Below are 19,488 nucleotides of genomic sequence, written 5' to 3'. Positions count from 1 at the left end.
AGCTTGGGAAATAGAGCTGACCAGATGGAGGAAAGAATTAGTGATATTGAAGATAGAAATCTGAAAATGACAAAGATAGAAGAGAGATTTGAGAGTAAAAGAAGTGAAAAAAATTCTATAAGAACTGACACCATCAGAAAAAGCAATATAAGAATAAAAGGTATACCAGAAGGAGAGGAAAAGTGAAAGGAAACAGAGTGAATTCAAACAAACAATTGATGAGAATTTCCTAAATCTAAGGAATGAGTTGGATATTCCAATTCAAGAAGCAAATAGAACACTTGATTAGCTCTACCCAAAAGGGCCTTCTCCAAGACACATTATATAAAATTGTCAAAAATTAATGACAAAGAAAGAGTTCTCAAGGCAACCAGGGAAAAGAAGATAGTAACCTATAAAGGAAAACTTATTAGATTATTATTGGATATATCAGCATAAATTCTACAAGCTAGAAGAGAGTGAAATCAAATATTCAAATCATTGAAAGAGAGAAATTACCAGCCAAGAATAAAATATCCAGCCAAGTTCCTCTTTAGATACAAAGGAGGAATAAAGAACTTTTCAGGCATACAGCTGAAGGAATTTTCCGCCAAAAGACTCACATTACAAGAAATCGTGAATGGGGTCATTCTACCTGAAACAAAAGGAAAAAAAATACAGAACTATGAGTAAGATGACGTACAAGCAGACAAAAGCATGAAAGTGCAACCCCTACTAAGAAAGGGTATTATAAATTTAAATATTATATAATGGTTAAAGGTCAAAACAACATTTTAAAAAAGAAGAAGACAACAGCTACCGCAACATAGAAATGAACTCACAACATAAATAGGAGTAACCTGATACAACAAAGACAGAAAAGTGGAGAGAGTAAAGATCTGATTTGGCAAAGGGGGATGGAGGTAAGACACGAGCAGAAAATAAGAACTACTATATATATAAAACTTTCCTTTATATAAACTTAATGGTGACCACACACACACACACAATCCAGAACTGAGACACATAACATAAAACAAGAGGGAACAGAGGGAAAAATCATAGAACACCACCAAATCAAAATAACAAACAGAAACATGGGACAAAGAAACAACGGAGACACTGAGCTACCAGAAAATAATAGATACAATGGCTATAAAAAAAACCTGCTTGTATTTCAATAATTATCCTTAATGTAAATAGACTGAACTCACCAATAAAAGTCATGGAATAGCAGATTGAATCAAAAAGCAAAATTCAACCATATGCTCCCTTCAAGAGACACATCTCGACTGCAAGGACAAATACAGACTCAAGTGAAAAGGTGGAAAATGATACTCCAAGCAAATAGCATCCAGAGAAAAGTGGATTTAGCCGTTCTCATCTCTGATGAAATAGACTTTAAGATAAAAAATGTATTGACAAAGAAGAACAATTCATAATGATAAAAGGGACAAAATATCAAGAAGATATAACATCAATACGTATGCTCCCAATCAGGGAACACCAAATATATAAAGCAACTACTAACAGAACTAAAGGGAGGAACTGACAGAAGCACAATTACAGTAGGGGACCTTAATATCCCACTGTTAGCTGTGGATAGATCTTCCACACAGAAAGTCAATAAGGAAATATCAATCTTCAATGATACATTAAACCAACTGGACATAATCGACATTTACAGGACCTTATATCTAAAAATACCAGATTATACATTCTTCTCCAGTGCACATGAGTCATTCTCAAGGATAGACCATATGTAGAGACACAAAATTAGCCTCAAGAAATTTAAGAAGATTGAAATCATACCGATCGTATTCTCTGACCATAATGCTTTGAAACTGGAGATCAAATACAGAAAAAAGTGGAAAAAATCCAAATATGTGAAGATTAAACAACTTGCTACAAAAAAAAAAAATCTGGGCCAAATAAGAAATAAAAGGTGAGATCAAGAGAAACATAGAAACAAATGAGAATGAAAATACAACATATAAAAACTCTTGGGATACAACGAAATAAGTAATAAGAACAAAATTCATATCACTACAGGCCTATCTCAAAAAAACAAGAAATGTTCCAAATAAATAATCTAACTCTACACTTAAAGGAACTAGGAAAAAAAGAACAAACAAAACTCAGAGTAAACACAAGGAAAGAAATAATTATGATCAGACCGGAAATAAACAAAATAGAAATTTTAAAAAAGTAGAAAATATCAACGAAACTCAAGGCTCATTCTTGGAACAGATAAATAAAATTGACAAATTTTTAGCTAATCTCATAAAGAAAAAAGGAGAGTAAGCCCAAATAAATAAAATTATAAATTAAAGAGAAGTTATAAACAATAATTATATGCCCCAAAATTGACAATCTAGAAAGAATTATAAATTCCTAGAAGCATATAATCCTCCAACACTGAACTAAGAATGAATAGAAAATCTAAAAAGCCTAATAATTAGCTATGATATTTAAGGCATAATAACAAAAATTCCCGAAAAATAAAAGTTCATGATCAAATGGCTTCGGAGGTGAATTCCACCAAAGTTATAAAGAAGAATTAATGCCTAGCCTTCTTAAATTAATTCAAGCAATCAAAGAGGAAGGACTGCTTCCAAACACATTCTACAAGGCTTACATTACCCTGATACCAAAACTAGACAAAAACATTACAAAAAAAACCTACAGGTCAATATTATTAATTAACATACCTGAAAATATTCTCAGCAAATATTAGCAAACGAGAATCAACAAAACATTAAAAGGATTACACACCATGATCAAGAGAGATTTATTTGAGAGATGCAAGGAAGTTTCAACATTTATCAATTAATAGGATGTATCACATTAACAAAAAAAGTATAAAAAATCATGATTATCCTAATAGGTGTAGAAAAATCATTTCACAAAATTCAACATCTTTTTTATGATAAAAACTCTCAATGAACTAGGTATAGAAGAAACAAACCGCAACTTACTAAAGCATATATATGAAAAACCCATAGTTAATATTATACAAAATAATAGAAAGCTGAAATCTTTTCCACTAAGATGAGAGAAATGAAAAGTAGACCCACTATCACCACTTATATTTAACATAGTATTGGAAGCTCTAGCCACAGCAATTAGACAAGGAAAAGAAAAAAAAGGCATCCAAATAGAAAAGGGGAAAGGTAAACTCTTACTATTTGTAGATGAGATGATACTATATAGAGAAAAATGTGCAGACTTTGCTAAAAAACTGTTACAACTAAGAAATTCAGTAAAGATGCTGAATACAAAATCGATATACAGAAATCTATTATGTTTTTATACATCAATAAAGAATGATTACTAAGAGAAAATAAGGAAAAAAATCTCATTTCTAATAGCATCAGAAAACATAAAATACCTAGTAATAAATTTAAATGAAATTGAAAGACATATACTCTGAAAACTATAAGACATTAAAGAAAGATATTTAAGAGGATAAAAATAAAGGGAAGTATATACTATGCTCATAGATTGAAAGAATTAATATTTTAAAAATGTCTTTACTACTTGAAGCAGTATACAAATCCAATGGACCTGTTAAAATACCAATGGCATTCTTCTCACATCTAGAACTACCAATTCTGAAATGTATATGGAACCACAAAAGACCCTAAATAGGTAATGAAACCTTGAGAAAAAAAACGTGAGCTATCACACTTTCCAACTTCATTCTATACTACGAACTACAGTAATCAATACAGTATGGTACTGTCATAAAACCAAATATATAGATCAATAGAATAGAAGATAGAACCAGAAATAAATTGTCATTTATATGGCCAATTAATCTATGACAAAGAAGGCAAGAATATACAATGGGAGTAAAGACGGTCTCTTCAATACGTGGTTTTGGAAAAACTGGACAGATACATGCAAAAAAAAATAAAATTGGATCGCTTTCTTATGCCATATATAAAAATAAACTCAAAGTGGATTAAAGACTTAAATGTAAGACCTGAAGCCATAAAAACCCTAGAACAAAACAGCAGTAACCTCTTTGACATCTGTCTTAGCAATATCTTTTCAGATGCAACTTCTCTAACAAAGATAACAACAACAATAAAAGGAAATGGGACAACACTGAACAAAAAGATTTTTCACAGGAACAGGAAACCATCAAAAAAATAAAAAGACAACCTACTGAATGGGAAAATATATTCACAAATGATAAATCTGATTAGAGGTTAATATCCAAAATATATTAGAAACTTATACAACTTAACAAACAGGGTATACAGACAGATAGTGGACATGTGCTCAACAGGATTAATCATCAGGGAAATGCAAATTAAAACCACAATGATATACATCACACCTCTCTGAATGGCTATTTTAAAAAAATCAACAAATGAGAAGTGCTGGCAAAAATATGAAGAAAAGGAACCCTTGTGTACTGCGGGTGGGATTATAAATTGGTGCAGCCACTATGGAAAACAGTATGGAGAGTCTGCAAAAAATTAAAAATAGAGCTACCATATGACCCAGCAATTCTACTACTGTGCACTTATCTGAAGAAAACAAAAACATTAATTCAAAAAGATATATGCAACCCTACATTACTTACAATAGTAGTGTAGCATTACTTACAATAGCCAAGATATGGAAGTAAACCTGTTGTCCATTGATAGATGAATGGATAAAGAAAATGTGGTATATACATACAACGGAATAATACTCAGCAATAAAAAAGAATGAAATCTTGCCATGTGCAATAACATGGATGTACTTAGGGGGTATTATGCTAAGTGAAATAAGTCAGAGAAAGACAAATACCATAACATTTCACTTTTATGTGGAATCTTAAAAACAAAACAAAACAATTGAATAAATGAAACAAATGAAAAACTCAACCATATATATATAGAGAACAAGTTGATGGTTGTGGAAGGTTAGGGATTGGTAAAAAGAGAAAAAAATATTAATATTTCAAACAAATAAACAATCAGTCAAGACATAAGCTTAGGGATATTCTTGATTTCTCTCTTTCCCTCACCTTTGACCACATCCAACCCATTAGCAAAATTTGCCAGTGATGCCTCCAAAACATATCTAAAATTCATCTATTTCTTTCTATCGATACTGCAACCTTCCTAGTGCCAGCCAGTACTCCTCTTGCCTGTAGCACAGCGATAGACTTCTAACTGTTCTCTCTGATTCCCCTCTTGCTCCGTTCAAAGCAATTAGAGCTTTCAAGCAAATCACACAGTAAACAGAATGATCTCATTAAAAGATACATTGAACCATGCTTTCAAAAATCCTTACACAGCTTCTCTTTGCACTGTGGATGAAATGATAGAGATTTGTCATGTCTTCCAAGGTCTTTCATCAACTCCATGCCTGCCTCTTTGAGTTCAATCCTGGTCACTCTCTGCCTCACTTAACGTACTCTAGCCCCACTGTCTTTCTGTATGTTTCTCCAATTTTCCAAACACTTTATGGCCTCAGGGCCTTAAAAATGCCTAGATGTGCGCTATCTAATATGATATCCATGAGTCACATGTGGCTACTGAGTTCTTGAAATGCAGCTACTCCAAATGAGTCTGCAAGTATAGAATACATACAAGATTTCAAAAACAGTATAAAAAAGACTGAAAATATCTTATTAATAGTTTATAATGTTTATGAAATGATCATATTTGAGCATATTGGGTTAAATATATTATTGAAATTAATTACACTTTTTTTAACTTTGTATGATGTGGCTTATAGAAAATTCATATGACTTAGACTTATCGCTTGCATTGTATTTCTGTTGCCTAACTGGTTGCATGGCTGGCTCCTTGTCCTTTAAGTCTGAGATTAAATATTTCTTCCTCAGGAAGTTTTTCTTTACCAAAATAGGCTTTTTAAAAAAATTTAAAGTAGATCATACCCACATTACCTTATACTCATTATTTTATTCATGAATATTTCAATAATCCACATTTTAAAAATTACTGGTCTATTGTTTTAATTACTGGTCTATTGTTTAATAAGTTCCATGAAGATAGAAAGGATGTCTGCTTTATACCTGTCACAGTCCCAGACATGTAGTCGACACAATAAATAATTATTGAATGAATGAATAAATGAATTTTATTGATTGCAAAGCTGAGGTCTATGAGGGGAAGTGACTTACCCAAAGTCACACAGCTGGTGAATAATTGATGGAACCAGAATTCTAAAAGAGATCTTCTGAATCTCAATCTAATGAATTTTTCATTGCACAGCACTGCCATTCTTGGTAAAATCCTACAGACCTTAATTAATGTTTCTTCTTTCTCCATTTGTCATATTCTAATTGATGCCCACATTATGACATTTTCTTTTGTTTCTTTCTTTGAATAGAGAGATTGAGCATAAGTCTAACAGAACCAAGCAAATCTAGGCCTGTATATGCTGTGTGTATATACTGTATGGAATTGTGAAAGCCAGTCTCTGGCATCTTTTCCCCAAAATGACTTGTAAATGCTTTTCTCCCCAGTTGCCTGAGAGATTCCAGAATTCAAGATGAGTAGCTGCTTTCACAGCAGTCCTATTTGAAGCAATCCCACATTTTGGCTATTTTCAACACCTTGGGACACAGGAAGAGTTGACCTAAGAGGAGATTTTTTTTTTTAAAAAGGAAGCTACATCATGACTAAAGCTTGGTTTTTATAATCAACAGTCTTCAACCAGACCCTAGATCCCAGGCACTCCTGATGTGACATCAGTGCCTGAATAGCAGGCCCACTCATATTCTGCTTGTGAGGTCACTTCTACTACAGCAACTCCCAGAAGTCTACCTTTGTTTTTTGCCCGTTCGTCACTACCATCTCCTCAATGGACAGGATCCTGTTGTCTATAGGGAGATCACTTTTCAGAGTCTCATTGGAAAGCTGGATCCTCTTGCCCCGTTCCATACATCTAGGGAAAAAAACGAGACTACATTTACTGTCTTGTCAATAGAAAGGGTATGAAGCATGACAAGTATTGCAGAGAGTGTACTTTCTGGTCTAGGAAGGTATATCACCCAGAGAATTCTGGACAGTAAGCCTCCCCTGATTTACAGTAAAGCGATTTTAATCCCATCAAGGTTATATGCAAACAAATTATTCGGTTGGGAAAGTACATATTTTAGAAGACAAAATGGCCAGGGAAGGCCTGTCTGAGGAGGTGACTTTTGAACAGAGTCTGAAGAAATCAAATATGAGCCATAAATATTTCTAGAGAAGAGAATTACAGGTAGAGGGAAGAACAAATGTAAAGGTCCTGAGATAGGAACATGCCTGGCATGCTAGAGGAGCAAGAAGGCCTGTGTGGCTAGAGGTCAGTGAACATAAGACTAAGTATTATTCTTATTTAGGCCATACCCTTGTTTCTAGGCTGACAGAATATAAAGCCCTATATAAATCTCCTTTACTGGTATCTCCTCCTGAATTAACTCTCTTACTCTGAACCTTAAGAAAAGAAGGAAGGCTCATGAGAGTAGTTCTGGGGAGCTGTGGATTTGCGAAGATATACAGGAAGGCAGATTACTAGAGGGAATGATAAGGTACTAGACTTGTATTCAGTAGAATTGCAATTCAACTCAAGCACTGTTAGTTATATGGCTTCTGACAACTCACTTCCTCTTTCTGAGAATCAGTTTTCCCAATTGTTAAGTGGAGCTAATATCAGCCATGTGCACTTGTAATGTGGTTACTCCAAATTGAGATGTTCTCTAAGTATAGAATACACATAATATTTCAAAGATTTAATATGAAAAAGACTAAAAAAAGTTTCATTAATATTTTATATTGATTGCTTATGAAATGACAATATTTTAGATATATTGGGTTAATTATATTATTCAAATTAATTTTATTTGTTTTACTTTGTATAATGTGGCTACTAGAAAATTATATTTCTGTTGCATAACTCTTTTCATGATGGCTCCTTATCCTTTAAGTCTGAGATTAAATATTTCTTCCTCATAAAGTCTTTCTTTGCCAGAATGTCTTTTTTTTTTTAAATCCAAGGTAGGTTTTTCTCCCCATCATACTCCTTTCTGTTCTTCGTGTTCAATCAAATTTTTTAATTTATATTTTTTAATTACACTTGACATTCGATATTATCTTATATTAGTTCCAGATGAACAGCATAGTGATGAGATATCCATATAACATACAAAGTGATCCCCCTGATCAGTCCAGCACCCACCTGACACCATATATAGTTATTACAATATTATTGGCTATATTCCCTCTGCTGTACTTCACATCCTTGTGCCTATTTCATAACAACCAATTCATACTTCTTATTCCATTCACTATTTTCACCCAGTCCCCAACCTCCCTCCCATCTGGCAACCATCAGCTCATTCTCTAATATCTATGGTTGTGTTTTTCTTTTGTTTCATTTATTTGCTTTTTTTCATATTACACATAAAAGTGAAATCCTATGGTATTCGATTTTTTCTATTTGACTGGTTTTACTTGACATAATACCCTTTAGGTCCATCCATGCTGTCATATGATTTTATTCCTTTTTGTGTCTGAGTAATATTCCATTGTGTGTATGTGTGTCTGTGTGTGTGCATGTATGCATGTATGTGTGTATATATGTATATGTATATGTATATATATATATATATATATATATATACACCACATCTTTTTTATCCAACCATCTATAAAACAACTCATAAAACTCAACACCAAAAAGCAAACAATACAATTAAAAAATGGGTAGAGGACCTGAATAGACATTTCTCCAAAAAGGACATACAGATGGCCGAAGACATATAAATAGGTGCTGAATATTACTAATCATCAGAGAAATACAAATTAAAACCACAATGAGATATTATCTCACATAATATCTATCAATAAATCAACAAACAACAAATGCTGGCAAGGATGTGTAGAATAGAGAACCCTCATGCACTATTGGTGAGATTACAAATTGGTACAGTCACTATGGAAAATAATTTGGAGTTTTCTCAAAAAGTTAAAAATAGAACTACCTTATGACTCAGAAATTTTGCTCTGATATTTATCTGATGTACAACCAAGATTTGAATCTCTAAACAAGCTCATGATATGGCTAAAATTAGCTCCATTCAATTTGCATATAAATGTGAGATAAAGTATGTATTATTGTATTCTAATATGGTTTCTAGAATACTGTAGGTACTCAATAACTGTTCACTTAAAAACTTTGTTGGGAAAGGTACTTGGAAAACGCATTTTCCTAGGAAAAATATTTACTCCACTCTCTTTTTTCCAAATAGAAAATTGGTTTAAAAAATACAACTGGCTGTGGTGTAGCTCAGTGGAGTGAGAATAGTGGAAGTGACTTGGGAGTTACAGAATGTCAGAATAAGGAAAGAAAGCAGGGCAGAATCAAAGTAAGCAAGTTGATAAGATCACTGTTATCCCTACACTACAAGAACCCTTTCCCAGTGGCTACAGAGATAAGAATGCTTCCTAAGCACCTATTTGTAGATAGGAAGCAATTGAGAGGAGCTAGCTTATGAGAGCTGGTTGGTAAGTACTTGTGGGACACAGACTGACAGGCTCTTCTAACTAAAGATCTAGGTCTTGGTCTAATAACTATATTCCCTACATTTTCCTCTGAACTAAGGATATATCATCAAATTCTGGGCCTTCCAAATTGGGTTTCCCAGACTCTCTCCATTCAGAGATCAACTATCACCTTTTTATACTCTCTCATTCATTACCATGTGCTTAGATAGAACGCCACCTTCAGCACAGTACAGCAATGAGTTAATAAGATGAACTTCCCTGGTCAGCTAATATGTCACCTTTCAAACAACAATGAGAACCCAAGTAAACTGCCCTCTGCTCCCTTTCGAAGTTATGGCTAAGCACGAAATTTCTCTCATGTTGCAAGCCTGTGAGGGGAAAAGTTGTGGTAGAAATTGGGTAAACATTGATACAGTATTCTTAAATGCTGCTTACTCTTGGATTTGGGGCAATTCACTTCACTTCTCTGAATTTTCCTTTTTTTTTTTGTTCCTAATCTTATAGGGGCTTCATGTGACTGATTTTCTTAGAGGTGACTAAAGCAGCCATTGCCCCAAAGCAAAATCAAATTATCTAATATGTTCCAGGCATATAGTATGGCCTCAATAAATGGAAGCTCTTAATAGGTAAGAGTCAAGGTACTTGGCTCTCATTGTGATTCTCTCTTAATTCCTGTGTTGTGGCAAGTGAATCATTTATCCCCCTTAGCCTCTGTATCTCCATTTGTTACTAAAGAAGAGTAATTCCTGTCTTACCTTCTACACTAGGATAATAGGAGCCTAAATGAGTGTACTGTGATCTAAAAATGCTATTTGATGACAGATTTTCCCATTATAGGGTCACACTCCAATCAGGCTTATCATAGAAGTAATTCTCAAACAGATGAAAAGTCCACTTTTCAAGCCCATTACTGATTTTTTCCCATTCAATGACAAATATTTAGAAATTTGCCCTATTCTGTTTATCTCACACTTAAATGTCAAATCATAATCTAAATCTAAGTTGCCATAACCTATAAATAACAATCGCATTTACCTCTAATTTCAAGCTGTGGCTTTGCAAAGAACTGGCAAAAACCTGAGGTTTGGCAACTGTTGAAGTACTACCTCTTTTTTTTGTTTCCCAGGCCCCATTCCAAGACCATTGACAATACCTGTCATATCATATGGAAGACAAAGTCTTCTCAACACTTCCAGTCCCTTATGTAGCTCAGTAAATACAAGATTCCAGACCATGTGGAGTCCTTTGGCCTGCAAGTTACTTACAGCTCATCCTTCTGGCTGCAGGGCTCCCAGGCCCACATGACGGAAGGCACAGGTAGGCCACTTGCTGTACAGCGAAGGATATTCTCACTGCCTAGGAGTACTGGCTGGATGTTCTTCAAATCTGTTTCCTTCTCATAGATCTTAGGTTTTTCTGGACAAGAAGAGAAAATGGCAAAGATTAAAGTTCCACACCAAGCCTGATATTTTAGCTGGTACTACTAGTACAGGAATTCCAATGATTAGAATATAAAAATATTTCCGTATCAGTTTATAAATAGCTGCTGCCCCCAGCCTCCTAAGTGCACTCGTCTCAACTACCACCCTGGGCTCTCCCCATGAACAGGCCCTTCTCCCATGTCATCCCTGTGAACCAACAAATAAAGGGTTATATGTGACTCAACAGGGGACTCTAAAACTTTATGCATATGCTAAAATCTGACATGATTGATCAGTGTCTGTACCCTAGTTGTGATTATTTTTAATATTTCACCTCTGATAGGTACAACAGAATCCTGTTGAAGAGAAGTAAATTTTAAGGCCCCAAATGGTGGACGTGGATTTCAAAATAGTCTTTTGGTTTGGAAACTTACTAAAAGCAGAAATGATATCAGGTTCACCTCTGCACCTTGGACGCAAAGTCAGTGCCTAAGAATTATATGTTGAACTTAATTAAAAAAGCTAACAATTGTTCTTTTTTCTATTTTCAGTAACATTTTTTTTGTTTTCATTTGGATTTAAGAAAACCAACAACAATATAGGCTTCTATCTGATTTTCAGGAATCTCATTTCTGAGTTTCCTACAAATATATCCAACTGCTTGCTTGACTTCTCTAATCAAATGATAATACTAATAATATCAACGCTACTAATAGTTAATTGAGCTAGGTGCAAGGCATTGTTCTATGTGCTTTATGCGAATGCACTCATTTAATCCTCATCCTGTGAAGTTGATGCTGTGACTATCCCTATTAACAGATGAAGAGGTTGAAATGTTAATAGCTGTCCCGAAGACACATAGCCAGTAAGTGGAAGAGATGAGCTATAAACTCTGGTATTCTAGCTCCAAAGCCCTCTCATAAGCGTTTATAGATATCTTTTCCAGAAACATCTCAAACTCGAAATTTCTAATAATAAAATAATAATAATAATAATAATAATAATAATAATATCATCAAACTTACCAAATGGCAGGCACTGTTTTTAAGTGCTTTTTATAGATAATATCTCATTTAATTTCATAACATCCCACTAAGTATGGACTTCCTTTAGCCCCACGTTAGAGATGAATAAACTGAGATGCTGAGAGATGAAGTAACTTGCCCCATGTTAGTAAAGTGGTAAAGTGAGAAATTAAACCTAGAAAATCTGACTCAAACATTCAGGTTTATAACCACCACACTGTGCCTACTTTCAAAAATAAATTTTATCTTCCCTCTTCCCCTATTCATCTTCTTTTCAGTAATCTGTTCAGTCATCTCAGCCAGAAACCTGTGTCACACTTGACCTCTCCTCTTTACTCCTACATTCTACTGATCATTACAAGACTAGAACTCAGTAACAACAACGAAAAACAAAAAACAAAAAACAAAACAAAAAACCTCTTGCCAATATTGTTCCCTACTGTACTTCTAGAGCATAGTACAGTGCCAGGCACATAGTAGGCACTCAATAAATACATATTTGAAAGAATGTGTTAGTATAGAGTCCTATATCATGTTTCAGACAAAGCAGAATTCCACTCTTCTTTTCAATGTTGCTGCCTCTAATACTGCTGTGAGAGCCTCAAACCTTAAGAAAAGTGGGGATGTAGTTTGTGTGTTTGAGCATTCCTATTTAAATAAGACATGAATTGTATTTCTTCACAGAAAGTTTAAGAATTAACTAACAGGGCTTTACTACACTCACAGCAAAAATAAAAAATAAAAATAAAAATAAATTCAAAATGACGAGGTAGAAGGCTGACCAGGCTTCTTCTGTCCTTGACTGATGCTTTTTTCCTGGAGATTAGTAAATACAAACTGTTGCCTACTGCTTCTTCCTTGGCAATCTGCCTTAAATTTTCTCTCCCTTTCCTTCCTTCTACCTTTCCCCTCCAAGTCCTGACCAACTTTAGCTTCTAGCCCAATGTTGGCAATATCATTCTTTCCTTTTCTGCTTCTTGTGGCTATCACATTAAACTCTAGGTTAAACAGTTATCTCTAGTTGAGAGTTAGGAGGAAAGTTGACTTTCTCAGCCTCTGAAACAGCTACATTCTAGGAAAAGAAGAGCTAACATAAATATGTGTCTCTGGCTGGGAGCAGTACTGCCCTTGAACCTATAGTCCTCACAATTACTTTAACTCTAGCAATAACTACTTAGAAATTCCTGGCTCAGTCTGGAGTCCTTCCTCCCCTTCAAACAATTTCCTTGTCCTACTCCCCTTTCTTTGTTTGAAGCAAGTAAAATAGAGACATTCAGCGGATTTCCTCTAATAAATGAATTCCAGGATCAACAATGTATTGTCCTCATTTTTCATGAACATGATCTTAGAGCTTCCCCCTCCCCTTTGAGTGCATTCTTGGTTCCAGTATTAAGGACTTGGAAATGAAGGGGAATATGACTGTCATGTCAAAAACAAGGTTGAAATCTTTGAGTTCCAGTGTTGGATGGGGCAATGAACTTGTTCTCTTTCAAAGAGATTGTGGAAATAATTAAGAATATTTTCTCTTGATTGGTATTTGATGGAGAATGAATACGCTTGAGAATGAGAGGCTCAAAGGATGAATAAAATAAATAATCAAGCTGGACTCAAAAAAGTACAGGTGGAAAATTAAGTCTAACAGGGCTAGGGTTACAATTTAAGGGTCTAGAACATTTAGATTCATACAAGCAGTAATTGAAATTCCGAGGACAAGGGGTACCTTGATTCTAAGTCCCTTTTCTGTAAACACGTACAAATCTGCAGGCATATCCCATGTATTGTAACAGGGCAAATATGTTTAGGTCACTGTGTGACCTTGAGTCAGTCTCTTTTTCTCATAGACTCCAGTTACACAATATGCCAGAATGAAGGTGAATTGAGTCTAAATGGTTATTGTTTTTCTTTCAGCACTGACTTTTTGTAGCTGTTTGAGTCTACAGGATTCTTATCCATTCAATAAGTATTTTTTGAGTGCTTCTTGTGTGTTATATACCATGCCAGGTAATGAACAAAGTACTACTTTTTTAAGGATATTGGTACAAAGGTCCCTTTATTTCTGGAAATTCTTGGCTTTCCTGAGAATGGTTTAAGAGCTCCATGTAGACAGTGAAAGCTCAGAACCAAATACCTACTCATTTCAGAGCCGTGGGTCCTGTTGTTTTAAATGAATTCTCAGCCACCTGGGAGTGATAATTATCCTCTTTCTCACTATCATTTTATCGTTCTTCTGAATCACAAACATGTTAAAGAGGCCCCAAACAACTCAGAAAGTTAGTTTCTGCATAATTATTTCAAATAGACACTTCGTTTATAATAAAAGAGGTCGGTGCTCATTTAGGGCTTACTCTTTGCCAGGTGTTTTAATGCAGAAACTCATTCAATCCTCATAGCAATTTAAAGAGTTAGTATTGTTAATTTTATTTCAAAGAAAAGGCAAAGTGGTGCTCTAAACTAAAAGATATGCTCAAGATCACACAGCTAGGTACCAGTGAAGAAGAATTATGCCAAATTCCAAAACTTGTGAAACTCCATGATTATGCCATGCTTTCTCTTATTCTCAGAGACTAGAGAGGTTTTTGGTGCAACTATTTTGTGTCAAGGCCCTGTAATAAGTGTTTTACATTTACCATCCTTTTTAATTCTCATAATTTCATTAGGTAGTTAGTGTTATTCACATTTGAAACAGTAAAAACAAGTCAGACTGATCAGTGGACTTTACAAAGGCCACACAGTTAATGGCAGAGCTTGGGTTTGGACTCAGAGTTATCTAAATCCAAAGCCAGGATCCTGTCTTCTGGTAACTGTGGTCTCATTCCCAAGCATCATCCTAGCCATAGCATGAGCATCCCAACTCAAATGATAGACTTCTTTTGAAGTCTATGGTCAGGTCCTCTGACATGCTCCAAGAAAATTCATATAAAATTCATCAGAAAGGCTTGGAAAGTGGCCTGAGATACCCTAGGATGAGCTCACAAAGTAGGATAGGTTTCCCTCGATCTAAGATGGTGAATGAAAGTGTTTCTTTTCTAGACTTATCAAGGCACTTCTTGAGCCTAGTGGCAAGGCAGGGGCTTCCAGAACAGCAACTGGAAAGAGCCTCCTAGGTCATGTTCAGGCTACCACTATTTTTGGAACTTCTCACTGGGGTTTTCCATGTTTGAGAACATGACCTCTGGAACCTTTGCATAAGGTAAAATCTTATCTCTGTCAGTTGCCTGCTTTCAGACCTTCAGCAAGTTGCTTAACCTCTCTGTGCCTCGATCTTCTCATCTTTGAACTGGGATAACAATAGTACCTATGTCCTAGGGTTTTTATAAAAACAGGAATAAAAATCACATTTCAGAATAATTATGAGGGTGAAATGAGACCTTGTGCACAAAAGTGCTTTATAGACTGATCTGGAAGCTGAGAGTACAGCCTTCCCCTTGTTTAGTGAAGAGAAACTGCTAAGATTCATGATGCTCCTCAGGTTCAGATCCCTAAGAGGTTTGATTAGTGGGACTGCAAATTGGTACAACTGCTATGGAAAACAGTATGGAGATTTCTCAGAAACTAAGAATTGATCTACCATATGATCCAGAAATCCTTCTACTGGGTATTTACCCCAAAGACTTGAAAACCCATATCCAAAAAGATATTTGACACTGACATTCATAGCAACATTATTCACAGTGGCCAGGAAATGGAAGCAACTGAAGTGTCCTACCGAGAGATGATTAGATAAAGAAGCTGTGGAATATTACTCAACCATAAAAAGAGGTGAAATACTGCCATTTGCGACAACATGGATGGACCTTGAGATAATCATGTTAAGCAAAATAAGCCAGACTGAAAAAGTTGAAAATCACATGATATCACTTATATGTGGAATACAACCTAAAAGCAATAAATGAACAGGACAAACAAACAGAGACTCATAGTCATGGACTATAGACTAGTGTTACCAGAGGATAGGAAGGAGGGGGAGGTAAATGGGGTAAAAGCAGTCAAATATGTGGTGACAGAAAGAAATCTAACTATGGGGAGTGAACATAAAGCGTACAGCTGAAACTTATTGGATTTCATTAACTAATGTCACCATAAAAAAAAAAAAACTCAGCTATTAAGAGGATAGATTGTGTTCTTTCTGTTCAGATGTCTAGGAAGGCAATTTCTGAAACCAAATTTAGAACTTCAAGTTGATAGGAGTGGTTGAGAGTTTCTTCAAATCCCAAGGGCCCCAAAGCAAAGGTTTCAGTCAGGGTTTAATCTTCTTCAATAATGTGCAAGTGAGAAAAAAAAGGAAATAACCTCATTCTTAAATGAAAATAAAACACCCTCTCTGCCACTAGTCATCTATACCCTGCATCTAACCATCATAAGCAGTAACTTGTCCCAGGTCCAAAGGCCAATGTGAGATTAGAACACTCCTAAAATTCTTAAGCGATAAAAGTATTAGGAATATCTTTTATTCTAATATTTGGTCTTTAACCCTTGTTCCTGATATGAAGCTCCTAAATCCCTTGGAATTCCCTGGGTGATAGGAGTGTCTTTTGTTTTAGTCTGGAAACTCCGGGTGGGATCCTGGATGGCTCTTGGATAAGGGCTGGTCACTGCAAAGACCAAGCTATATTAGAAGTTTAGAATTTTCAACCTCACCCCCCATCCATCCTCCAGAGAGGGTAGAGGGCTGGAAATGGAGTTAATACTTGATCATGACTACATAAAATCCCAATAGTATCTGGCTCAAAGAGGTCCCAGGTTGGTGAACACATATGAATGCAGAGAGGGTGATGTACCCTAACTCCATAGGTACCCTCCCACATCTCATTTTATGTAACTCTTCATCTTGCTGTTCATCTGTACCCTTTATATCATTTAATAAACTGGCAAATGTAAGTAAGTGTTTTCCCGAGTTCTGTGAACCATTCTAACAAATTAATTAAATCTGAGGAGGGGAGCATGGAAACCTCCAATTTCTAGACCAGTCACTCAGAAGTTGTGGATAACCTGGAGACCTATTACTTGTGATTGACATTTGAATTGGAGGCTGCCTGAGACTGAGCCCTTAACCTGTGGGATCTGATGCTATCTCCAGATGCATAGTGTCAGATTCAGTCAAATTGTAGGACGCCCAGCTGGTGTCACATAGAATTGCTTGGTGGGGATGAGGGAGGAATGTATTTAGTGTCAGAAGTCTTATGGGACAATTACCTGTGTGAGAGTAAAGGAGACGGACAGGAGGGAAAACTGGGTTTTCCAAATTCAGCCAACTAGGTTGATTTTAGAGTATAAGACATTACTATAAAAAGTACATTTCAAAATTGGTGAGACAGCTCCAAACAACTGGAACACCTGAGTCGGGTCTCTGTCTCAGATTGTTCCATTAGCTCAGGGGTCCCTAACCCCATCTCACAAACCAATACCTGTATGTGGCCTGTTAGGAACCTGGCCACACAGCAGAAGGTGAGCTGCAGGTGAGTGAATGAAACTTTATCTGTATTTGCAGTTGCTCCCCAAAGCTAGCATCACCTCCTCGGCTCCACCTCAGATCATCAGGCATTAAATTCTCATAGGAGCACCGGTCTTTGGTGCCAAAAATGTTGGGGACCGCTGCATTAGCTAACTTAGTGACTTTGGCCAATTCCTTCATTATCTCCAATTTTATAATAAGGCTGTTAGAAACAGATTCATACATACAGAGAACAAATTGATGGTTGCCAGAGTGAAGGAAGTTAAGAGTGTGAGTGGAGAAGGTGAAATGGAATACAGGTATAAATTTTCAGTTATAAAATAATTAATTCACAAGGATGTTATGGTATAGCACAGGGAATATAGTCAATATCATAATAAGTTTGTACAGTGACAGATGGCTACTAGAATTATTATGGTGACCATATTGTAAGGTATATAAATATCAAATCACTATGTTATATACCTGAAACTAATATAATATTGCATGCCAACTACTTTAATAAACAGATAAATGAATGAATGAATGGATAAATAAAAAATAAATAAAAAATAAGGCTGTTGGGTTAGGTGACCTCAGGGAAAAAATGCCCCGGGTTACCAGTAGCAATTTACAATTTTGTGGATTTTTAAAAAAATTTTATGACAAGGAAGTGAATAATTCAACAGTAAAATGCTTATAGCCTAACCCATTCAGTAACTTTTCTTTTGTCAACTGACACTTATCTTTCTACCTATTTGTCTCTATAAAAACCTGAATTCAAACTGATTTAACTATCTAGTTGGTAAATAACCCAAAGATTCAGAAGAAAATAAAGTACATAAAATGGCTCTCTCTTCTCATCATTCTCTAGCCCCTTGTTATTGCTTTTTACTTATCTGTAGTACTTATGAGTACTATACCACTTGATAGAATATGTATTTATTGGTTTTGTTTTTATAGCTACACCATTCTGTAAGTTTCATGAAGGCCAGAATTTTTGTCTGTTTATTTTCTTCAACAACTCAAATGTCTAAAATAGTATCTGGAAAATAGTAGGTAGCTCAAAAACATTTGATTGATTTTTTTTTGAGTGAAGGAAAGAAGAATCCTGTTATTTCTGCTGCCTCTCTCCCAACTTATGGGAGAGGGAGAGGAAGAGGGAAAGGGAGATGGAGAGGTAGAAGAAATTGGAGTTAAAAAAAAATAGCCAAGATACATAGTTAGGAATTTTGGCAAAATCCTTGTGCTCTTATTCTCTTGGCCCTTTATCTTGCCTGTCTACTTCCAGGGCAATCAAAACAGCCTCTGTACATTTGTTTGCATGAAATACCTAGCAGGGGAGCCCTGAGGTCTACCTGAAAGGTGAGGCTCTGGGTCCCAAGTACACATGGATTCTATGTCAAGTTCAGGGAGAAAATAGGTGCTCACTTGCTCAGAGCAAGCTCTCTTTGCCCAAGCCTTCTAACAAAGTTCTTCTCAGCATTCATTCACTTACCAGACTAGCTCCTCTGGCTCCATTTGAGCCTAAAGGAGTCATTCCAACAAGGTGTTTATGATAGCTGCTTGCCTCTCTCTAGCTAAGGTACAACACTGAAAGGAACAGGTACAGCTTTCAAAAGCTAAACTGCTAATTCCAAAGGACTTCCTGGCCCCACCCTTCTTTTTCAGACTTCTCAGTGAGCCATAGAAAATTCTGGCACTAATTAGATATAGGGAGCATATAACTGAAAGATGGGAACAGCCAAAAGGAACTACAAACTGGCCTGGCCTTGGCTTGGATTTCAATTTGTCCTAAATAACTCATATAGAGAACGAGTGGGGGAGAAGACCGACTTAATGATGGATTTTGTTTTGTTTTATTTTGTGTTTGTTTTTCTAGTCATTTTCCCCCAGGAAAACAAGTAAGTGTTCAACTGACTTGGGAAGTGGAAAACAATGTGGTGTCCCAGTCTGTATTTTGGCTGAGGAGAGATGTTCAGAAGGAAAGAATAAGTGAGGTTTATTTTTCCTTCATTCTGTGATCTATCCTGGAAATGGTTTCTTGCTCTTTGGTTCTAGATGTCAGAAGCAGGAATAGTAAGGGACCAGGAAGGACCACTAAGGCTGAG

At 35.7% G+C, this 19,488-nt stretch overlaps 1 protein-coding gene across 1 annotated transcript in view; it reads right to left on the bottom strand.

Moving 5' to 3' along the window:
* The window catches only part of LOC107498919 (vascular endothelial growth factor receptor kdr-like), a 303,930-nt gene that overhangs the window by 163,698 nt on the left and 120,744 nt on the right, over nucleotides 1–19,488 (bottom strand). The window contains exons 10-11 of the mRNA XM_016122603.2: nucleotides 10,766–10,916; nucleotides 6,777–6,897 (exon numbers count right to left, since the gene is read on the bottom strand). Of these exons, the coding sequence (XP_015978089.2) occupies nucleotides 6,777–6,897; nucleotides 10,766–10,916 (272 nt within the window). The remainder of the gene's footprint in view (nucleotides 1–6,776; nucleotides 6,898–10,765; nucleotides 10,917–19,488) is intronic.

This window comes from Rousettus aegyptiacus, unplaced genomic scaffold, assembly GCF_014176215.1.
Source record: "Rousettus aegyptiacus isolate mRouAeg1 unplaced genomic scaffold, mRouAeg1.p scaffold_m13_p_9, whole genome shotgun sequence".
Taxonomy (NCBI): Eukaryota; Metazoa; Chordata; class Mammalia; order Chiroptera; family Pteropodidae; genus Rousettus; species Rousettus aegyptiacus.
The sequence above is the reverse complement of the archived record's forward strand: the minus strand, read 5'-3'. Positions and strand labels throughout refer to the sequence as shown.